The following is a 24,547-nucleotide window of genomic DNA, read 5'->3' on the forward strand; positions in this document are numbered from 1 at the left end:
ATTGAAAAAATTTATTCCTAGGTATCAACTATACTCAATTAAGAATACATATATATTGTTAGGAACATCACAAAATGACGAGTTCTGGCTATTTACAAGAAATAGAATGATGACCAAAAGCTAAAGACCTCGAATGTTTTCTTTTAGCTTTGCCAATTTTATGTTTTGTATCACCTCACCCCAGCTCATGAATATTGTTCATTCATTCAGTTAAAAATACTCGTTGCATACTTATTGTTTACCAAATACTTAGAGTTGCCGTCCTTGAGAAGTATGTTAGATGAGGGCATATGTTTGGGTCTCCATTTGTGGTCTTCATTTAATACTAAGGTTTTAAATCCAAATCTCAGTTTTTGCCAGCGCTTCTTCTCCATGGGTGTTCATTTTCCATTTTTCAAAGTAAAATAGCCTCAGCCATCTGTTAGTTAAACAAGTGGAAATTTAGTAACCAAAAGGTTGGTGTTCTACTTTTGAAAGCCTCAGATTATTGGTCTGTTACTGCCGCCTTCTTGCCTCTTACTATTTCATAGTTGATGAGTTCAGTGTCTGACCCTTGATTCCCCAAGCCAGTAAAGGAAATTCAGAGGGTAGTGTCCTGATAGTAAAATCTACACAATCTACAGTGTCTGCCCTAATAATTCCACCCATCTTTGTTTTGGGTGGTTGGTTCATTTGTAGTTTCTATTGACCCTAGAAGGCTCATGACACATAGCCCTGGGTCACTTAATCATCGGTCAGTCCAAGAATGCGATGCAATTCCTCCTCCAACTGCTAGCAAGCAAGAAGAAGGTCATCTAGTAAGTTATTGACTGGACTGTAGACAACAGGGAAAGTCTGGAGTCAGTATCACTATTTGTGCCCTGTTTGGTATCACACATGAATGTCAGAAACAAGGAGTTAGAGATTTCCAAGTAGCATGTTTCGGAGGGAATAATGTCCTATCCTGAATCCTTTCTTTTCTCCACAGCTTCTTTGGAATGAGAAATAGGGTCATTTCTTTGAGTGCAAAAGCACTCTACTTTAGGCATTTAGGGTGTCAGTCATCAAGCTCTTATGCATATGTATATGTGAACCAAGCATTTGAAAGATTGCTGGAGATACAGATTCAAGATAATCCAGGGAATCCTTGGTTTGTATAGTAGCACAGGACCATAAAAACAACAATGCAGGTTGAAAGAGCAAAGTGATATTAATAATCATTGGGGAAAATTAGGATTGTTCCATGCACTTTAAAATTTTTTGTTAAACATTGAAAACTGTTGGTTATAATACTTAGAAAATGAAATGAAAGATAAACTGATTTTTTAGTGCATTGGAGTTTAAAACACTAGAAATATCAGAATTAAAGTATATATTTTTTTAATAAAAACATATCAAAATTAGCTTAAACAGTGCTTACCTTCTCCTGCTTGAATATAATACAATACAGAGGGAAGCATCTTTTTTACATTTTGGTGAGTTACAATACAATTTTCTAAGTTTGGGTCAACTTCCAACTTTTTATCATTTGTGCTTTCAATGTCATAAATTATCTCTGAAAATTCTTTAAATGTCACCTTCTTTGCACAGTCTCTGGGGCACCTGCATCGTTTCTGCACACCACTTTCCTCCCATTTATGTTTATAAGTTTGCCTTCACCAAGTTCCTTGGGTTGCATGGCTAGGTTCTCTCAAATGGTGGCAGTGTCCATGCTTCCAAGGTCAGCTGCTTCTACTATTGCTCTACTGACATTTGATTCAGATTCCACTTCCAGCCTGATCCCCTTTCATTTATTTGCTACACCTTCTTCTTAGCTGGCAAGTTCACTGGGAGGCAAGGAGGCAACACAACTGCATGCTTTGCTGCCTGTGTGTGAACTGAATAGCAGATGCCCGGTGCCCCGTCACAACAGACTGGGAAAGAAGTGGCATGATCCATCACTGATCACAATGCACATCTGTAATTTACATGGTGATTGTGGATTGAAGAGCTAGCAGTGAAGTTTGAACTTCATGTAATTAGTGTTAGTATACCATGGTGACTGCAGTTTGAACTGGGTTGTTGGGTGACTGATAGTATTTAACTAAGTCATGATGATTGAAATTCATACACATCAGGACTGTGCAAAGCAAGGACTGCTTGAATAAATGGGCTATCACATGGTGCTAATTGGATATGACTTCTGTAGTCATTACAGTTTTGTTGGGTATGCTGGTTGTACCATGGGCTCATTCTTTCTAAGGCTTTTTGGAAGTGACTTACAGAATGCAAATGTTTAATTTGCTATTTATATCAGGACAGGCTAAATTATCCTGTGGTAACAAATGACCCCCAACTCTCAGTGTCCTTGATGTCTTCCATCGCACATTGGCTGGGAGGAGAGGAGGGGGTTTTGTTTTACTTTGCCCTCACTCAGGGATCCAGGCTGAGGGAGGCTCCATCTCTCTGCTTCTGTAGTTACTCACGAAGGAATTGGGGATATGATACGTTGCACACCATCTTTTACAGTTTCCACCCAGAGGTTATATATACTATTTCCAATAACATTTTACTGGCCCAAACAATTCACATGGTTGTATCCCAGAAGAGGAAGAGAGGCAGAGGTCTACAACATGCCTAGAAGAAAGGAATGTTAGGTGAGCAGCCTTTGTGACTACCATAGTATCTAAAGAGTTACCTTATAGGAAGTTTATCAGGGAAGGGCAATTGAGGACTGGAAATACAGACATAGATAATATCAGATTGTCTGTCTGCTAGTGAAAGAATCAAGTTGAGGCAGAGTTTTGTCTACTAGCATTCGAGGAGCTGATATTGTAATTACATGAAAATTGGGGCTAAAGATCAGGATGAAACCAGGAAGTTGTAATAGAAGCTAGATGGATTATAGGGATCAAACAGGGCTGTTGGCAGAGCCCTGGAGGTCAGAACTCATTCAGATGAGAGATCAGAGACTCTACCATTGTAGACAATCCCAACTCTTTTACTGAGACTCCTTCCGTACTTCATCTGAATTTAAGATGACAACATCTTTTGAAGTTCTGGGATGCTTGACTAGAGATGACTCAAATTGAGGCTTGGAGGAAATGTAGGCTATGGGTTGGCAGAAGGCGTGGTGAAGGAATTCTGGGAGTGAACGGGTAGAGGATGCTATGGGTAGTGTTTTATCAAAAGCAGGATGCTAAGAAAGTGGTAAGAATATAGAACTTCTTAAAACAGGATGAAATAGAAGAACCATGGGGAATTAATTGCATAATGATCCTCATTTCATTGTTACCATTCCATACTTAATGTGTGTTTGTGTTTTTAACCACAAGTCTGTTAAACTCTACAAATCCTCAACAGGGTGCTCAGATGGCTGCCCTTACACTGCCCTGTTTCATAGTATTTGGTGTCACTGATGCTTGCATCCACTCACATACCAAGTTAATGCAGAATCACTCCATAGCTGTGCCCACACCTGAATTTCCCATTTTAATCCAAATGTGATCCAAACTTGTCTAAACTTTCTCTACTAGTCTGAGTTAGGAGCAAAAATATTTAAGGCATTCCTACTCTAGTGGGAGCCATTTGAGACTACATTCATGTATTTCTTGGCACGAAGTGGAATATTATATTTGAGAAAAACATTGTTAATATAAAACAGTCAACTTTGGTATGGGATAGTCACATCTGGGATAAAAGCAGTGTGCTGAATTAGTTATACTCAAATGACCACATCATATTGAAATCTTCCAGTCAAATAAAAGCTTTTATTTATTTTATTTTATCTTTTATTTTATTTTAAAATTTTTTTAGGCGTTTATTTATTTTTGAGACAGAGAGAGACAGAGCATGAACGGGGGAGGGTCAGAGAGAGGGAGACACAGAATCTGAAACAGGCTCCAGGCTCCAAGCTGTCAGCATAGAGCCCGATGCAGGGCTCGAACTCATGGACCGCGAGATCATGACCTGAGCCGAAGTCGGACGCTCAACTGACTGAGCCACCCAGGCACCCCTCAAATAAAAGCTTTTAAATCAAAAATCAAATATCTATATTCTTGGACACAGTGATATTTTTTGTTTTTGTTTTTTGTTGTTGTTTATTGTATTGTATATTATTTGAAATGACAATAAAGAAACCCCAAAAGCAAAAATGTCCAATGCAAATACAGACAAAATCCATTTTAAAATAAGATCTGCTGAGGGGCTCCTAGGTGGCTCAGGCGGTTAAGTGGCTGACTTCGGCTCAGGTCATGATCTCGCGGTCCGTGAGTTTGAGCCCCACGTTGGGCTTTGTGCTGACAGCTCAGAGCCTGGAGCCTGCTTCGGATTCTGTGTCTCCCTCTCTCTCTGCCCCTCCCCTGCTCACACTCTGTCTCTCTCTCTCTCTCTCTCTCTCTCTCTCTCTCTCTCTCTCAAAAATAAATAAACATTAAAAAAAATTTTTAAATAAGATCTGCTGATAACAAAGTGTCTCTCCATGAAATGGCATGAGATAATACAATTTTGAGGCTGTTTCACAGTGTTTACTCAATTGAATTTAGCATTTCTACCTAGACATTTTTTAAAAAAAATTTTTTTTTTTTTAACGTTTATTTATTTTTGAGACAGAGAGAGACAGAGCATGAACAGGGGAGGGGCAGAGAGAGAGGGAGACACAGAATCGGAAGCAGGCTCCAGGCTCTGGGCCATCAGCCCAGAGCCCGACACGGGGCTCGAACTCACGGACCGTGAGATCGTGACCTGAGCTGAAGTCGGACGCCTAACCGACTGAGCCACCCAGGCGCCCCTCTACCTAGACATTTTGATATTATATAAACTTGTCCTTAGTGTTGGACCCACTAGACTTGGGGCAAGTTTTTTTCATTCTTTGCATTTCCCTGTTAGTTTTCTACAAATAGCTCTAGAAGGGGGTCTTGCCCCACCTCCGAACCCTAACGGGTTGTACATGAGATCAGTCAAGAGGTACGAGCCATGTCAGTGCAGGAAGTATGCTCCAAAGGGCATCAGAAGTTTTGTTATTTATTCAGCATTATAGTTTTTCCATGCAATTTACTGGCTTTAGGGAAATATATTACTAAAAGATGTAAAAATCTCAATTTTCTAAACGGTTTATAACACCAAAAATTCATTGTTGATATTAGGGCAACACACTTTCTTCAGCAAGACCAACCAATGTGTTAGAAATGATGAAACAATGGAAAAATAACCCAGAAAGTGATGAGGAAGACACAACACATCCAGAGAAAAACTGGTCCATTCAAGAAAAGTTGAAAGGTTACCAACCGAGCAGACCCAGCGGAAATGTCCAGAACACCAGTAGCACTTCAGATGAAGAGGAGGAAAAACAGGTAGGAACCACACAGCAAGTAGGAAGAGCAATTACTTCATTTCTCCAAACTGTAAAATACCCTCACAACCCTTGGAACAGTTTTTGCAATTCTTTTTTGTTGTTGGTTTGTAAGGAAGGGCCTACATGATAAAGCAAGTGAACTTCTTTCCTCCCCTGAGACTGTCATGGTTTAGCAGTGTGACGTACGTGTTTATTTTAAGATCTGTAATTATGTAGGGCAGGGGTCTGCAAACTGTTCCCATGAAGGAACAGAGAGTAAATATTTTAGGCTTTGTGGGCCATAATAGTCTTAGTCTGTGTCACAGCTTCTCAACTCCGATGTTTTAGCATGAAAATAGACAGACAGCAAATGAATGAGGGGGGCCATGTGGCAACAAAACTTTATTTACAAAAACAGATGGTGTGTGATATTTGGCCCATGGGTCAAAAGTAGTAATTTTTGTGCTTTACCAGGCTATACAATTTGGAATGGGTTTATGTGTTACCTAGAAAAAGATATATTACATTATCCAATGATCTGTTTCCAATTTTATGATTAACTGAAACTGTTTATGTAGCTTTATCATTTTGCCATATTAGATCTGAGTAGCGTTTTATTCTTTTTGGTGCGTAAAATTTAGTAACAATTTAATATCCTAACGATTTACCCAAACCCTTTCTTCTTTTGTTTCTATGTTTGTGTGAAACAAAATGTATGTTCTATGTATGTTCTCTGTGTTTATTCTCTTCCTTATCTTGAGATCTAGTGAACGTATTTGAATTCTCTTTTAATAATTGAGTGTCCTGTCAGTGGGGACTGTGTTCACCTCAGGGCAGCCCAGACCCCTGTGAGGAACTGTTGCTGGCTGGCTCCCTGAAGCATAGCATAGGTAGAGTGCAGACAAGGCCTGTAAGGGTGGACCCCGAGCTGCACCCAGGAAGGTGTGGCTTTGCTGGCCCTTACCCTCCCATGATATCAGCTTTGTTAGCACTTGCAGAAAGAGACTTGACATACTGAGTGATCTACTGGTTGCTTTTGATTTACTGGTTGAGAACTTCTTCATCTACTTAATAGCAAATATCTAGATAATAAGTTTCACGTTCCATGACTCAGATGTTTCAAAATAATATTTCTAAAACCGTAATATAAACATAAGTTTGTTGAATTCCCTTCATCCTCTCTGGTCTGTTAATAACTCCTTCCATGTTTAGTAGCTGTGTGAATTCTATGTTATTAAAAATAATACCCTAAAAACCCACATTTGCATTTCCATTATTGAACATAGTTTGCAGATTTTTCTATTGGCTGACTTGGCATTTTATACATACATATTCATATGCACGCACACATGCACACACATACACATACATGCATATACCATATACATATATGCAGTTGATCCTTGAATAATGGGAGTGGGGGGTGCTGACCCCCATGCAGTCAAAAATTTGCATGTAACTACTGACTCCCCCAAAACTTAACTTCTAATAGCCTGCTGTTGACTGAAACCTTGCCAATAACATTGTCGATTAACACATATTTTGTATGTTATATGTATTATATGCTGTAGTCTTACAATAAAGTAGTCTAGAAAAAAGAAAATGTTATTAAGAAAATCATAAGGAAAAGACATTTACAGTAGTGAGTATACTGTACTTACCTAAAAAAAAATCCTTGTTTATAAGCAGACCTGCACAGTTCAAACCCCTGTTGTTCAAGGGTCAACTATATATATACTCATGCACTCATGCACATGTATTAAACATATATACAACACACGCATCTACATATACTCATATATATACAAACACAAATACTTACACGTACACCACATGCACCCATATCATCTTTTGTATTTTGTAGTCTTGGATTATATCCATGTTTGTCACTGAATCTGACATAAAATATCCTTGTGAACCAAATATCTCGTTGTCTTCTGTCTCCTTTTACATTGCTCTGTCACACCTCTACCCTCTTGTCCCCTTCCTTCTGCAAGTCCTAGAGTGATAGAACTTCTATGCTATTCTTAGCTACTTCCAACTAGGGAACAAAAGAATTGGAATTTGAGGTGCTTTATAGACACTAGAACTTTATATAACCAGTGGTATTCATTTTATACCAGGTAGGTTGAAATTTTAAGAACATAGATTCTACTCATCAGCAGGAAGAACTTTACTATAGTCACAGCTCCCCTGCACTAGAATAGGCTGGACCATGGATAGTAGACCCCACCTCCCAGTTATTGGAAAGATTCATACAGGGTCTGGAAAGCTACTTGTTAGAAATGCTGTAGCAGGAATCCTGGATGCCTGGATGTCCTCTAAGGAACTTTCCCATGCTTAGGTTTTGGCTGTGATGTCTTGAGGGGAACACATTACCTTGTGCAGGAGTTTTTCTGAAAAGTGCTATCCCTTAAAAGAAAGACTTCTGATACATTTAACATATTAAGTTTTTTCATGGATTTTTATGAATAAATATGTTACTTTGTTAATTATATTGAAGCTGAGTTTATGCTAAGAAATTACTTCTTTTCTTTCAAATCTTCATTAGCAGTAAATAGTATTCTAGTGTAAAGTTCTCAAGTGATAACTGAAAAATAGAGTTTGCCATTTACTCTTGAGTCCACACAGGATTCATATAGTAATTAATATTCTTAAGAGTGAAATTTTAATTTTATTAAAATTATTCTATGAATATTAAAATATTTCCCATGGGGAAAATTGTTTGTTAAAATTAGATTATATAAACAATTTGATGTGATAATATAAATAATTTATACCTAGAAAATTAAGGACATTCTTTTTCCATTAAAATTTTTGAAATTTGGCTTTAAGTGGAAATCTGCCAACAGTTCCTGCTTTCCACTGTATCATTGTTCTCTCTTCTGGAAAATCTCACAAATCCATTTAGAGCTCCGATTTTGTATTTTTTATAAACCAGGGTAATCATTCTTTTTAGCTAAGTGGCAGAGCTTTTGGAAAACTAACAGAGAAAGTGAGGATTTGTTATAAACAAAATAAAAAACACTCGAACTAAACACCTTCTTCTTTCACTGAATAACCATCCCTTAGTTCCAAATGCCCAGGTCATCATGGACAAATATAGTCCACATCTCTTCATTGTTCATGTCTGGACTAAGGTAGGTATTCCTCTGTGCTTTTTCAAACTTGTCTTCAAATAGTTGACATTTGGCCTCGTCCTTTTTGTTTTTCTTTCTACTTCCAATTTTTTGTCTAATTTGGGTAATTGTGTCTTCGAGGATAAAAATGTTCTCTTGTGTGCATCTTGTGTTTTATAGGCTGAGTACATCTAGGTAATGTTTTATGTTTTTAGTAACCCTCTAAATTCCCTACAGTGGGGGCACCTGGGTGGCTCAGTAGGTTAAGCATCTGACTCCTGATTTCAGCTCAGGTCATGGTCTTGTGGTTCATGAGTTTGAGCCCCATGTCGGGCTCTGTGCTGGCAGTGAGGAGCCTGCTTGGAATTCCCCCTGTCTCTACCTCTCTCTCTGCCCCTCCCTCATGTTCTGTCTCTCTCTCTCTCTTTCTCAAAATAAATAAATAAACTTTAAAAAAAAGATCCACTGAAGAATTTTAAAAAATAAATAAGTTCCCTACAGTGGGTTCTCTTTTTTTTTAATGTTTATTTATTTATTTTGAGAGAGAGAACACAAGAGCATGAGCAGAGAGGGGCAGAGAGAGAGAGAGAGAGAGAGAGAGAGAGAGAGAGAATTCCAAGCAGGCTCCACGCTGTCAGCCCAGAACCCGCCACTGGGCTCAAACTCACGAACCACAAGATCATGACCTGAGCTGAATCAAGAGTCCAACGCTTAACCGACTGTACCCAGGTGCCCCTACAGTGGGTGCTTAAATCTATTTTATCAGAGATAAAGACTTTAGTTCCTACAATAACATTTACTCATCTTCAAATGAGATGGTTGGCAGACCATTGCTTATTGCAGGAGTATGCCTTTTAACATTATGTCCTTAGTGATTTCAGGTGTGTACTACCATACTTTCATTATTTATTAATCTCAGAAAACAAGTGGGAAATGAATATCTGTAATTAAAATGCATTTCCCTCTAACTATGGAGGGAAAGACCAAAAATTCTGGATGTGATACAAGTATATCTGCATTACAGAATTCTTGCTTCATAAAAGAGAAACTTCTTAGTTGTTCAATTACTCATTGAACAGTCTTGAATGTACTTGTTTAATGAAAATGGAAGATTTTTCTAATTGTTTTCTCTTGTGATTAGTTTTGTTGACTGAAAACATGGCCTTTACAGTGTCACAGGAGATGGTACGTGTAGCAGATACTTTAGTCTAGAAAGTAGAAATTCAAGGTTGCTTAGAAACTTTGCAGTTATTTTGATCAATGAAATGTATTCATGTAGCAGTTCTTCAAAGACAAGAAATGTTTGAATTTAAATAACATGGAAATGAAACAGTTGAACTATGGTATGTTGATATATTTCTACGGGAAAGAGTCAGGTTTTCTTGGTATTTTAGTTGAGGAGGATAAAGATTTTCTTTTCTTGACAAATTAAACCTTAGCTCTATGAACCCATGTGGCTCATGTGCAGATTTGGTGGTGCTTCCACAACTTTGGCACACTTTTGTAGTCCAATATTGAAACATCACAGTCTGGCACACACTTAAAATACAATGGATAAAAACACAATCTCTGGATGTAGGCTGCATGCATTCAAATCTGGCTTCACCACTTACAAGCTTTACGACCTTGGGAAAATCTCTAGGCCTCTGTTTCCTCATCTATAAAATGGAAATAATGGTGGTATCAACCAAGGATTAAATGGAATAATGCATGTAACACTCTTGACATAGTAAGCACTCATTAATGTTAGCTTTTATTATTTGATTATTATATCGCTAAAGAACTTGCGTAGAATATTACTAAAACTGCACATTTTTTCTTGTCAGCTTCAAGTCTCTTTTGGGTATAGGTATTTCAATAAACTAATGAACAAACCAAGAAGTATCATTTTCAAAAATGATAAGGTGATGCTTCCAATCTCATTTGCCCTCTGAGTTTTGTGAGGTCCCTGGATCCCTACTGTGGTAGCTTAGATTATTTTTCCCAATTATTTAATCCCTCTCTGTAAGGGATTTGTACATTCACATCTTTTGCCATGTGACATTTCAGTTCTCCCCACTAGGGTAGATGAAGGATATTTTCTCATCCCTCTAATGTTGGTTTTAACTGTATGACTTACTTTGGCTGATGGAATGTTAAGAGGTATGCTGTAAGTAGAGACCTTAAAAGTGTTTGCCTGATTTAGCTTGCTCTCTTGTATTTCTGCTACCTGACATGAGAAGAACATGCCTGCAGGGAGCCACCATTCCTGGAACTATGATTTGTGAAGCAGATCTGAACCTAATACAAAGCCTGAAGTCTAGTTGAGTCTACCATGGCTACCCCCTACAGCTAACTGAGAGAAAGCAATGTTAGTTGTTATAAGATACTGAGACTTTTATAGTCATTAGTTATGTAATTGTACCGAAAACAGTTAACATAGCAGACTTAAAATGCTATCCTTGAAAAGGATTGCTTGCAAGATTGGCCCTTGGCTGGCTTCTGGGAACTTGGATTTGGTTGCTACCATTAACTGATAAGAATGATTCATTCTGGGACACCTGGGTGGCTCAGTCAGTTAAGCATCTAACTTCAGCTCAGGTCATGATCTCATGGTTTGTGGGTTCGAGCCCCACATCTGGTGAGGAGCCTGCTTTGGATTCTCTGTCTCACTGTCTCTCTGCCCCTCCCCCTCTCACACTCTTTCTCTCCCTCTGTCAAAAATAAATAATAAATAAATATTTAAAAAATGATTTATTCTATTTAAACTCTTTGTACAAATGATATGGTTTATGCTGGAACCTGCTTTCCTTCTGGGAGTCTGGCATTTTGGTAGGTGCTAGGCAGAGACTGCCTTCATGACCACTTCCCAATAAAAAGCGAGGGTGCCATTTTTAAGACCTTTCCTGGTTGGCAACATTTGATATGTGTTGTCACAGCTCATTGCTGGAGTAATTACGTGCATTCTGTGTAACTCCTGAGTGAGGGCTTTTAGAAGCTTGAGCCTGGTTTCTACTGAACTTCACCTCAAGTACCTTTTACCTTTGCTAATTGTGCTTTGTAATAAATTGTAGCATGAGTACACCTATATTCTGAGTCCTGTGAGTCCTCCTAGTGAATCATGGAAACTAGAGGTGATTTAGGGGACCTCCCAAATGCTACTGTCCTCCCAAAGACAGTAGCATAACTGCAGCAATAGATGATTAATACAGGTGCAAATAACTGTGCTAACATGAATCTTGACATGTTGTTCTTTGATCCAAAGCTGTTTACAATGCCAATTGCCAATTTGGATTCATAGGCTTCCATAAACAATAAGGCTTTTGTCCCTGCTACTCTGATTAGGTTTCACCGCAAGCTTAGCCAGATTTCCACAGCTGAAGGAATGTATTATTGAATCCTTTCAAATCATTTCTATCCTGTCCCAAGCCTGGCTTTTGCTCAGCTCCCCTTAGGGACTGTAGCTGTTAGGATACCCACTGGGTTGGATTTTAACAAATATTGCTCTAATTCAAAATATATTGTAGGGATGCCTGGGTGGCTCAGTTGGTTAAGCATCCGACTTCAGCTCAGGTCATGATCTCGTGGTTCGTGAGTTTGAGCCCCACGTCGGGCTCTGTGCTGACAGCTCAGAGCCTGGAGCCTACTCTGGATTCTGTGTCTCCCTCTCTCTCTATCCCTCCCCTGCTCGTGGTATGTCTCTCTCTGTCTCAAAAATAAATAAACATTTTTTTTAAATTAAAAAAAAATTGGCTGAGAGGAGATCCGACATGTCAGAAAAATAGAGGACCTGAAGTTCCCTTGTCCCTCAAACACAGCAGTCTAGATGCCGGAGTACTTTGAATTCCAAGAGTCTGGGCTACAGAGTGACAGAGACGGCTCCTGGGGCCCACAAGGGCAACCTGGCAGTCCACAGGGCTACTTCAATGAACAAATCAAAGCACACCTGGTAGAGGGTCCAAAACATCACTACAAGTAGGGACATAAAGCAACCAGGGTCACAACAGCAGAGAGCAAGTAACACACTCCAAAAAAAAAACCCAAAACACCTCTTGAAGGTCCAGGCCCTAGACAGTGTATGACCCCTCTTTAATATAGTAGTGCTCACAGGTTCAGGACACATAACAAGCTTTTAAAACATGTGAGGGACAGAAGACTGGCCAAAATGACAGAACGGAAGAATTCTCCTCAAAAGAAATTCCTGGAAAAAATGACAGCTAAATAATTGATCAAAACAGATATAAACAATATATCTGATCAAGAATTTATAATAGTGGTCATAAGATTAATCGCTGGGCTTTAAAATTTTTTTAATTCAAAATATATTAATTTGGGTCCATTCATCTCTTACCCTGCCTTTAGGCTAATATTGTCACATGTATTATAGGTACATAATTATAAACCCCACAAAACAATGTTTTAATTTTGCTTTAAATAGTCATAAATATTTCCAGGAAATTTTGTCTTTTATATGTACCCAGGTATTTTACCATTTCTGTTATTCTTTCATTTCTGAAAATCCAGTTTTCCATCTGGTATCGTTTCCCTGCAGCTTGATTCAGTCTCTGTTTCTCTGTTAAACCTACCTGGTGAATATTTAATTTTAGATGTTAAATTCTAAAATTTCCATTTGATTCTTTTTTGTTATTTCTATTTTTCTTCAGAGACCTTCTTTTTTCCTCAAAGAATATTTTCCTTTACATCATTGGTAATTGTTGTAATAATTGCTTTAAAATCCTTGTTTGCTAATATCAACATCTGGGTCACCTCAGGGTTTGTCTCTATTGATTATTATTTCTCTTGAGTAGTTCTGGACTGTATCCTAGAGATTAGAAGTGTTATGTTGTGCTGACTCTGGATTCAACTGCGTTCCTCCAAAAAGTGTTGATGTTTCTGTTTTAGCAGGCAATTAGTTGGTTGGGTACAAATTGCAAATTTTCTCTTAGCCAGCAGTTCAAACCTTAGGTCAGTTCATTTCTCTTTAGCTGGGAAGAATTTAAGATGCCCCTTCTCTGGCTCTCTCCTTTCAGGGATTCCCTCATTACTTTCTTATGTCTGTGGTTGCTTTGAATTCTGCCCTCTAATTCTTTAGACTAGGGAGAGAAGATTGTAAAAGCATCCAGGGTTAGGAGGGTGGGGCTGGGGAACATGTTGGCATCAAAGGAACAGCATCTGATGCATCAAAAGAAATAATGGAAGCCAGAAGACAATGGAGTGATGTCATTAAAGTGTTAAGTGGAAACAGAAATAAACCTTAAAAAACTGCCAATTTGGAATTCTATAGTGATAATTTTCTTCAAAAATATGGGGGAGGGGAAGGAAAAGAAAAAGAAAAGAGATTAGAGAGGGAGGGAGCCAAAACATAAGAGACTCTTAAAAACTGAGAACAAACTGAGGGTTGATGGGGGGTGGGAGGGAGGAGAGGGTGGGTGATGGGTATTGAGGAGGACACCTGTTGGGATGAGCACTGGATGTTGTATGGAAACCACTTTGACAATAAATTTCATATTAAAAAAAAATAAAGATAAAAGATGTTTTCAAGTATGAAAAAGATGAAAGAATTTGTTACCAGCATATCTTACCATAAGAAATGCTCAAAGAAAATTCTCAAGATAATAGAATCCCAGATAGAAATATTGATTGCAAAAAAGTATGAAGGGCATCAGCAAGAGTAAATATGTGAGTAAATATAAAATCATATTGATGGTTTAAAACAATAGCAATAATAATGAATCTAAACTTTCATCTCAATAAGCTAGAAAAAGAACAACAAATTAAGCACTCTCCCTACAAGAGGATATTGTGAATGACTTAGTGCCAACGAATTGGAAAATTTATATGAAATGTTCAGATTTATTTAAAAAACATCAAAGTAGATATACAAAACAGAAAATATGAATAGTTCTATATTTACTTTAAAAATTGAATCCATAATTAAGAAGTTGTCAGTAAAGAAAATTCCAATCTCAAATGATTTCACTGGTTAATTTCTTCTGAATATTTACAGAAGAGAAAGCTTGTTACACAAACTCTTAAAATATTTTCCAACTCATTTATAAAGCAAGTATAACTTAAATACCAAAACATGACAGGGATATTATAAGAAAAGATCATTGTTAGCCAATATCTCTCACAAATATAGACATAAAAATCCCAAACTAATATTAGCAAACAATCCTGAAATATATTAAAAAGATGACACATCATGGTCAAGTATACAGTATATTCCTGGGATTCCTTTGGATTAACATCCAAAATCAACAAATATAATTCGCCATATGGCCAACTAATCTGACAAAGCAGGAAAGAAGAGTATCCAGTGGAAAAAAAGTCTGTTTAGCAAATGGTGCTGTGAGAACTGGACAGCAACATGCAGAAGAATGAAACTGGACCACTTTCTTACACCATACACAAAAATAATATCAAAATGGATAAAAGACCTAAAAGTGAGACAGGAAACCATCAAAACCCTAGAGGAGAAAATAGGCAAAAACCTCTTTGACCTTGGCCACAGCAACTTCTTATTCGACATGTTTCCTAAGGCAAGGGAAACAAAAGTAAAATGAACTATTGGGACCTCATCAAGGTAAAAAGCTTCTGCACTGCAATGGAAACAATCCAGAAAACTAAAAGGCAACCAGCAGAATGGGAGAAGATATTTGCAAATGACATATTGGATAAAGGGTTAGTATCCAAATTCTATAAGTAATTTACTAAACACCTGAAAACCAAATAATCCAGTGAAGAAAAGGGTAGAAGACATGAATAGACACTTTTCCAAAGAAGACATCCAGATGGCCAATAGACACATGAAAGGATGCTCAGCATCACTCATCATCAGGGAAATACAAATCAAAACCACACTGAGATATCAGCTCACACTGGTCAGGGTGGCTAAAATTAACAGCCAACAGGAAACGACAGATGTTGGCGAGGATGTAGAGAAATGGGAAGCCTCTTGCACTGTTGGTGGGAATGAAAACTGGTGTAGCCACTCTGGAAAATAGTGTAGAGGTTCCTCAAAAAATTAAAAATAGAATTACCCTACGACCCAGCAATAGCACTACTAGGAAATTTATCCAAAGGATTCAGGAGTGCTGATTCATAGGGGCATATGTACCCCAATATTTATAGCAGCTCTATCAACAATAGCCAAATTATGGAAAGAGCCCAAATGTCCATCAACTGATGAATGGATGAAGAAGATGTGGTTTATATATATAATGGAATACTACTTGGCAATGAAAAAGAATGAAATCTTGCCATTTGCAACAACGCAGATGGAACTGGAGAGTATTATGTGAAATAAGTCAGTCAGAGAATTCCAATCATATGTGGAATTTAAGAAACTTGACAGAAGAGCATGGAGGAAGGGAAGGGGAAAAAATAGGTGTAAACAGAGGGGGAGGGAAACCATAAGAGACTCTTAAATACAGAGAACAAACTGAGGGTTGATGGAAGGGCAGGGGAGAGGGGAAAATGGGTGATGGGCATTGAGGAGGGCACTTGTTGGGATGAGCACTGGGTGTTGTATGTAAGTGATGAATTATGGGAATCTGCTCCTGAAGCCAAGAGCACGCTGTATCCACTATATGTTAGCTGTGTATACACTGTGTGTTAGCTAACTTGACAATAATTTATATTAAAAAAATAGGTAAAGGGGAAAAGCCACATGATTATCTTAGTCATTTTGAAAAAAATAATTTGATGAAATTCAACACTTAAACATGAGAAAAACCCTCAGTAGACTAGGAACAGATGGGAATTTCTTTCACATATTAAGGGATTTTTATATTAAAAAAAACCCTCTGTATCTAATATCATTCTTCATGGTGACATATCGAACACTTTCCAACTGAAGGTAGGAGAAAGGCAAAGATGACCCTTTCTACTTCTATTTAATATTGTACTAGAGATCTTAGCCAATGCAACAAGGCACATAAAAGAAAATTATATAGGTTGGAAAAGAAGAATAAAACTGTCTTTATTTTGACTGTGGAAAAAAAAATCCCATGGGATCTACAAAAAGTGAGTTAAACAGTTTTCAAGATGCAAAATCTATATACAAAAACAAATTGTCTTTTTATATACTAGCAATGAATAATTAGAAAACAAAACTTAAAATACCATTTTAAATATCATAAAACATAAAATACTTAGTCTTAACTCTAACAGTATATGTGTACAATATTCTAAATCCCACAACACATTGAAATTGACGAAAATGGAAATATTTGGAGAGAAAGACTATGTTTATGGATTGGAAGTTTGATACTGTTAAGATGTCAATTCTCCCCAAAGTGATTTATGACTTGAAAGCAATCCCAGTTAAAATCTAAGACTTTGCTTTTCTGTTAGAAATTGACAAGATGATTCTAAAATTTGTTTGGAAATACGTAAGACCTAGAATAGCCAAAATAACACAAAAAAATGAAGTTGGAGAACTTATGTGATCTGATTTCAACACTTACTATATAGTTATAGTAATCAGTCCAATGTGGTATTGATGTAAGAATAGACAAATACATCATGGAAACAAAATAGAGTCTAAAAATAGGCCCACCCTTAGGTAGTCCATTGATTTTTGACAGATTTCTAAGCCATTCAGTAGGGGAAAAGATTTTTTTTTTTTCAGTAAACAGTACTGAGCTAATATGATACTTATATGAGGGAAAATGAACTTTGACCTCCAGCTCACACTATACACAAAAATTAGTTTGAAATGGATAGTAGACCTAAATCTAAAAGCTAAACTATAAAGCTCCTAAGAGAAACATAGGAGAATATCTTCCAACCTGAGAGTAGTCAAAGATTTCGTAGAACACCAGGAAGCATCTTTAAAAGTCAGATCAAATGAACTTCTTCAAAGTAAGTGCATTTGCTCATCTAAAGCATATTAAGAAAAAGAATAGGCAAGCCACAGACAGGGAGAAAATATTTGCAATAAATATATCTAACAAAGGACTTGTATCCAAAATATTGAGATAGTTCTTACAACTCAATAAGGCAACTCAATTTTTAATATATGCACAAGATTTGAACAGACATTTCAGATAGGAAAATACACTAATAGTCAATAAGAATGTGAAAAAAAAATGTGGAACATCACTAGTTATCAGGAAAATGCAAATGATAACAGGAAAAGCCACAACATATATCACTATATCCTTTCTAGAATTGCCAAAATCTAAAAAATCCAGTCCATTTAGCAAATATTGGAGCAGTTGGAATTTTCCTACATTGCTTTGTGGAGTGCAAAATGATGGAGTTTCTTTGGAAACCAGTTGGGCAGTTACTTATAAAGTTAAGCATTTACTTACCATTTACCCAGAAATCCCAAGTATAAGTTCAGAAAAGGATTTTTAGAATATATTTATAGCAGCTTTATGTATAAAGAGCCTCAAACTGGAAACAGTCCAAATATCCAGTAATAGAAGAATGGATAAACAAATTGTGGTATATCCATAAAATATGGAATACTACTTGGTAATACAAAGGAGTGAACCACTAATACATGGATGAATCTCGAAAACATATGTTGCAATACCATGAGCATCTATAATTATCTCAATAAAAATTTGTTTTTCTTAAATCTCAGTAAAAATTTCAATTAAAAAAGCATGTTAAGGAAAAGGAGTCAGACACAAAAGAGTACATATTGTATGTTGTTTCATTTATATGAGGTTTTAGAAAAGTAATTATGTTGAACTATATCAGAACACCTGTAGCCTCAGGATGGGAGGGAGTTGAGTGGGATGTGGACCCAGGGCAATTTGTAGGGAATTGTTCTATTTCTTGATTGAGTGTTGGTTATACAGGTCTATGCATTGTCAAAAGTCATCAATCTGTACACTTGAGATTTGTACATTCTACTGTATGTAAATTATACTTCAACTAAAAAAGAAAAGAGAAATTTATATCTCCCTGATTTGCAAGTTAGATTTTATTTTCATTAACTCCATACAAGGCCCAGCTATTTATGTAGATAGCCTTATAGAAGAAATCTATATATTTGGAAGTTAATTACTCTTCTTCCCTTTGGTTTTTCTTTCCCTTCCTTCTTCTTTCTGAAAACCACAGGAATGTGAGAGAAAGTGGGTGACCATTGCAAGCAAACTGGAGCTGAAAACTTGTATCAGAATGTTCTGTCACTTGGACCTTGTGCAGGCCTATAATTTGAATGTGTGACTCTAGAAATGGTTGCTATGGCGATAAACCACTTTACTTAAATAGCATGTATTTTACTCAAAATTCAGAGAAATGGTAACAGTTTCTAGTAATCATGTACTGGTATTAACTTGCAGGGATATGCCTAGAGCTTACAGGTTTTGCATCCATTATCACCAGATGAGTTCATCAGGTTAAAGTTATGCCAGTGAATAATGAAATATGTATATTTAGCCCAATTTTCTTGTTACATATCTCCCCTTGCACACATGGAGCCCCTTTCCAAGATTAATAATATGAGCTGAAGAAATCAGGCCATGGGTGCTGAATTACTAAAAGATGAAACCGGAGGGAACCTTGTAAGGTCATCTTTTCCATCATTCCGCCTCCAGTAGGACTGACTATTCTTCAACTGTCCCAGGTGGAAAGAGCCTGTCAAAGATGAGGAACAATTGAAATGCTGCTTGGGGCCGCCCCTGGTATAACCATCTTGACTATAGCACAGAGCTGAGATCTTCCCCCTTGTGTGTTCTACAGATTGTGATTATATATGTCCTCTATTCTTTATATTTTTAGACTAAAGAGCTCTCTCTCGTAAAGAAACCTCCATCCATTAATCATATTAGTGACCTGTCTGTAAACCTTTCCTCGTTCCTTTATCTCTGTTCAAGCTGATTTGCAGTGTTTCAGGTATGAATTCTTCATGATTTTATGTAAGGATAAAGGATTTTTTTCTTTATTTCTAAAATGCTTTCTGATGATAGCTAGGTTTTCTTGATCACTGTGCAATTGTATGTTACCCTAGTATCTTCAGAGCACAATCTACAATGATTTGTAGATCCTTTTTGGACTGATAATGATGGCCAACAATCTCATAATGATCATTTAAACTCTTTTTCCCCTAGAACTGAATATTGAATTCCTGTCTCATCTTTCTCCCCCTCTGTACAACAGGATGGGAGCTCATCACCTTCTATTTGCCTTTTATGACCTAGAAGATCTTAGTAATTCCTATAGCCTTGGTAATTTCACTTTTCATTTTTCTGTCACGTTACTCACAAAACTGTAAAATTGCATCAGTGACAGCATAGATCCCTAAGGAATCCCCTCAACTGTGAGAGAAGAAAAAGAGAAACCTAAAATTTAGATAACCTATAACCTACAAAGGAAATCCCTGAAACATTAAGATTTGTTTATATTCCTAGAGAAAAGCCTGGAAGCTGGAATTTGCTTTGGCCATTTGTGTTCAAGGAAGTGAGTGGCTTGGCTCTTGGTGAAGAAAGCTACGGCTCAGTCTAAAGGACATCATGAGAGCCGGCCTGCATCCATGTCTTGTTAGCATCAGAGCACAGTTTCAAATATCGGAGGTGATATTTAAGAGGGGAGACTCAGAGGCTTCAGGAAAGCTCTTACAATTCTGATTCCTAAACAATGGCATTCTAAACTTAATGCAACTGCAAATTAGCAGGGAAATGGTAAAGTGTGCACATGCGCGCGCACACACACACACACACACACACACACACCATTTTACAAGGTGCACACATATACACAGAAGCTTCTAAGCATTTACAATAAACATCTGTATAAAGGTGAGTAAATTTGCATTGATATTACCAAGGAGTAAAGGAACAAGTATTGAGATTTGTTTCAGTGCAGCCAGTTTTGGGCCAACTTGGAGTTAAAGAAAACATGGTTGACTATATTAGTTTTAACATGTATGAAATACCAAATTGAAAAGGAAATAAGAAAACAGGCACTTATATGTTGCCGGTAAGAATATAAGTTGGTACAGAGGCACTGGAAAGCAATATGGCGATACCTTTCAAAATTACAAATCCATAGATGTTTTGACTCAGGAGTCCTGCTTCTAAAATGTATAGCCTGTAGATATACTTACACATGTACAAAATGGCACAAGTGCAATATTATTCACAGAAGCATTATTTGTACTAGGAAAAGTTTGGAAACGACCTGAATGTCCATTGTGAAGGGGCTGGCTAAATAAATATTCAAACAAGAGAATACTGCAGAGCCAAAAAGAAGAATGAGAACTCTTTACATATGGACGTGGAAGGATCCTCAAAATAATCATTAGTTGAAAAAAAATCAAGGTGTGAAAGAACACTTACAGTGGGCTACCATTTGGGTAAAAACAGGGAGAAGAAAGCATGTCAATATATGGATTAGATGGAACCATATGAAATTGCCATTATTAGGCTGTTTTGGCCTGCAGAAATGACTACCAATTCAATCTGGTTCCACGTAATATTTGCTTGAAGAGATGCATGAACTCTCTGGAAGCATACACTGTAAATTGATAATATTGGTGTCCCTGATGTGGGGCAGAGCAGAGTCAACTAGGGGGCAGGGAGAAGATTTTTAACACTGTGACTATTAAATCATGGGGTTGTACCATCTATTTTAAAAATACATCACTAAAATTAGATATAAATAAATAAAATAATGAATTAGATATAAATAAATAAAATAATGAAAGAAATGAAATAAATAAAATAATGAAATGTTGCTGAGGAATATTTTCTCATCTTGCTCTAGAATGAAACAGAAACACCATATTTCTGCACTAAAGCAAGCAAACATTCTGGTTTAGTTTTCTCTCTTTCCCCTTTGCCAGAAAATTCTGAGGATAATCTTAAGTTACCTTATCCAAGAAGAAAACACCAGAGCCTCTAATGCGTTTGGGAAAAAGAAAAAATCATCTACATCACTAAACCTGCCCACAGAGACTGTCTCTGAGTATTTCTTTCTGGTGACTGCAACTTCTGAGTCTACTTTAATGACTCAAGTCCATTAACAAATGGAACCATGAAGAAGAATGGAAGTGTTGAGCTGCAAATGAATATAAATACATTAAAAAGAAAATGGCTGAATCCGTGTTCCTATTCTGTAGAACAGTAGTTGTGGTGGATGTGTTCAAAGACATTTCCTCAACTACTTGGATGATCACTCAAAAGGTGGAAAATCAAAAGAGTGAAGGTTACACTTAGATTCACCTTTTAATAGGATTCAACTTTCATGAATTGAAATTTCCAAGATAGGTTTCCTGTCTTTGGGATCAGTGCTATTCTAAACAACGCAGCTTCTCTCCGGCCGGTTACTGGAGCATTAGGGGAGTTCACCCTCACCGTATTGCTGAACATGGGAATTTTCAGTGAGAGGGTACAATCTATGTTACGGAATGCTGATGCATTTTCAGTATTTTCTATTTTGTGAAAGAATACACAGAGAAGCAACGTAGACATTTTCGTGGGTGAAACAACTCTATAGAGAAAAGGACTTTTTTACATTTCTAAATTTATACAAATTAATTTTTTTCAATGTATAAAATTACCAGCTCAAGAATTAGCAGACATGGTTAGGAAGTCCTACATGAGTGATGTTCTGAAGAGACACATATTTAAGGCCTGTCTGCAATAAGCAAATGTCAGGTAAATGTTCTCTTTCTTTAAATACAGGTACCAAAAATCATAAATGACCCGAAGTTCTGCTGCTGCCCTGGGAGGTCACTTATTCATTGAACAAATATATATTAAGTGCCTACTACCGGGCATAAAACATGGCCATTTGTATCACAAGGGCCTGAGTGATCAAAGAAATACCAGGTTTATTTGTACAGTGTTACATGTAGTCTTTTCAGATTCTCTGAAAATTGTTAACCTGATTATTGATCCAGATGTAGAGTAACTTTGCATTTGCCAGAGCGTTAAACTTACAAGCCCTTCCCAGACCATTTTGTGTCTGTGAGGCCTGCTGTATCTATTCTCCCCTGTCTCATCCCCCACCTTGCTTGTGTCCCCTTCTCCTAATACGTTCTCAGCTCTTTTAGAACTCTGTGCTCAGCTTCATTTCATGAGGAGTGCTCACTTCTTTTTTGTTGTCATTGTTAAGTTTATTTATTTATTTATTTATTTAGAGAATGCAAGTGGGGGAGGGGCAGAGAGGAAGAGAGTGAGAATCCCAAGCAGGCTGTGCACTGTCCGGGCGGAGACTGATGCGGGGCTCCACATGGAGTTCAAACTCAAGAACATTAAGATCATGACCTGGGCCAAAGTCAGAAGCTTAACCGACTGAGCCACCATGGCACCCAGAGAAGTGATTACTTATAAAATGGCTCTAAGGTTAAAATGGACTCTGCTTCCCTCATGACAGCAGAATCAGAGACTGTTTCCTTGGCAGTGGGGTGAGGTGACCTGAAGAAACACAATTGCCTATTGAGACCCCTTTTGTTTTGTGCCTTGAAGAAGTACTTTCATGGCCTCTATCTCGGTGCATTCTCATAATAAACCCATGTAGTAAACATGCAAATACGTTTTCTCCATTTACCCGTGAGGCATCGAGACTCCAAGAGGTCCGTGGACCTGCCCACGTGGTATGACCGGGATTTGAAGCCAGGCTCCGGAGTGAGCACAGAGAATGGCGAGAGCGTGAGGAGTGGGCCATATGCAGCGACTGTCCCCAGGTCAGGAGGCGTAGCTGTGCTGTGCTGTGCCTGTCAGGTCAACCGTACACATGCCAGGGCCGGCCTGGAATTCTGTAAAGATGAAATGAGTGTGGTTATGTCCTGGCCAGCTTCCCTACGCAAATGTTGCCAGATGTTTACTTTTGTTTTGCATGGCAGAGGATCTGAAATTGTGCCTGTAGTTTGCACTACACCAAACCCTAAACAGTTCTGTTTTCCTGAAAGTGCTAAAGGAACTTACTTGGGCATTTAATAACAGCCCTACAATGGGATTAGTTTCTATCTCCCCTCTGGAGAGTGCTCCGCCTTGCAAATCCTGGGCAATTTTGTAGTCCCTTGCTTCTTTGAATTGATAGATATTGCCTCGTGTCTGAAAAGTAATCCAGGCCTTTCCCTTTATTTCCAGTCCACTGCTTATGCAAAGAAATTTCCTGTGGCCAGTAAGAAGGAAAACGCGGACAACTCAGACTCGAAGCATGCAAGTTCCGCAGGTAGCAGAAACTTCCCAGCCAGACTCAAGGGAGAACCAGAGAAATCCCCCATGACGTCAAGCCAAGGACCGGCAACCAAATACATTGCTAAATCCAATCCCGTGCCTAGAACCAAAAAGAAACTCTAAGGTTCCCTTCACAGATGAATAGTACAAACACGGAGCTGCTCTTTCTAGCGCTAAAGTGAGGAGACGGGAGGGAGAAAGGACAGGACTATGTCGAGCTTTTAGTCTTTTAGCCCCGCTGAGCCCTGCCATGTGTTTGCACCAGTTTAACCTCGGAGCTGGGGATCTTCAAGGCAGCCTAGTGTTAAGAACAGCCACCAACAGGCTTGATGGCGAGCTGTGGCTGCAGTTAACTCGAGGTTTTTGAGAGTTGTTTAGAGGAGCACGCATCCTCAAAGCAAGGTGGTGGGCATACTTGCTCAGTTTTACTTCACATTCTTGTATTTGGGCACAATTATTTGTAGGAGAAAATGAGAGCCAAATATGGTGATGGAGGTCCCAAATAATTATGTGCACTTTGCACTAGGAGATTTTGTTAGGAAATTACTAATAAACTTGCCATAGGCATAACAGCAGAAGTGCTTCAGCCATTCACATGTGTTCTTGTGATTTTAGGTTGGTGTAGATTATTTAAGACAACTTATTTTAAATGTAGAAGAATAGGAGATTTTTGTAACTGCTTGCCATTAAGTTGCTGCTAAATTCCCAATATATTGATTGAATCAATAAAAGACAGATGTCACCCATGAACGTTAATTTTTATGTTAATGAGAGGTGGATATAAAAGGTCCTCTAAGCCCTTATGCAAATTATGAGTTTGGCCTGCTTCTGCAAAGGTAGGCACATATCTTTGGGGAAAGTCACGAAGTGGATACAGGGAAAAATACATCATTACTCTTGGTGTTACAAGTATCTCCTTTCCACCCCAGGGAAATTGTTTTGTCTTTCGAGATCAAACTGGGTGAGTAGATGCTTTGCTTGGCCTTCCAAACAAATTCTAAGGAAACAATCTG

General features: G+C 37.8%; 1 protein-coding gene across 3 annotated transcripts in view; it reads left to right on the forward strand.

Annotated features, from left to right (window-relative positions):
- The window catches only part of STK33 (serine/threonine kinase 33), a 168,926-nt gene extending 144,646 nt beyond the window's left edge, over nucleotides 1-24,280 (forward strand). The window contains exons 12-13 of one of the 3 annotated variants that reach the window (XM_019456217.2): nucleotides 5,103-5,309; nucleotides 21,194-21,444. In XM_019456217.2, coding sequence (XP_019311762.2) covers nucleotides 5,103-5,309; nucleotides 21,194-21,373 — 387 coding nt within the window. In that variant the 3' untranslated portion in view covers nucleotides 21,374-21,444. Of the gene's footprint in view, nucleotides 1-5,102; nucleotides 5,310-21,193; nucleotides 21,445-23,444 lie in introns of those variants that run through there. The other 2 variants (XM_019456216.2, XM_019456219.2) reach the window with 2 other exon arrangements.
- Nucleotides 24,281-24,547: the final 267 nt, after the last annotated feature.

This window comes from Panthera pardus, unplaced genomic scaffold, assembly GCF_024362965.1.
Source record: "Panthera pardus isolate Hobbes unplaced genomic scaffold, ASM2436296v1 HiC_scaffold_12, whole genome shotgun sequence".
NCBI classification, from domain to species: domain Eukaryota; kingdom Metazoa; phylum Chordata; class Mammalia; order Carnivora; family Felidae; genus Panthera; species Panthera pardus.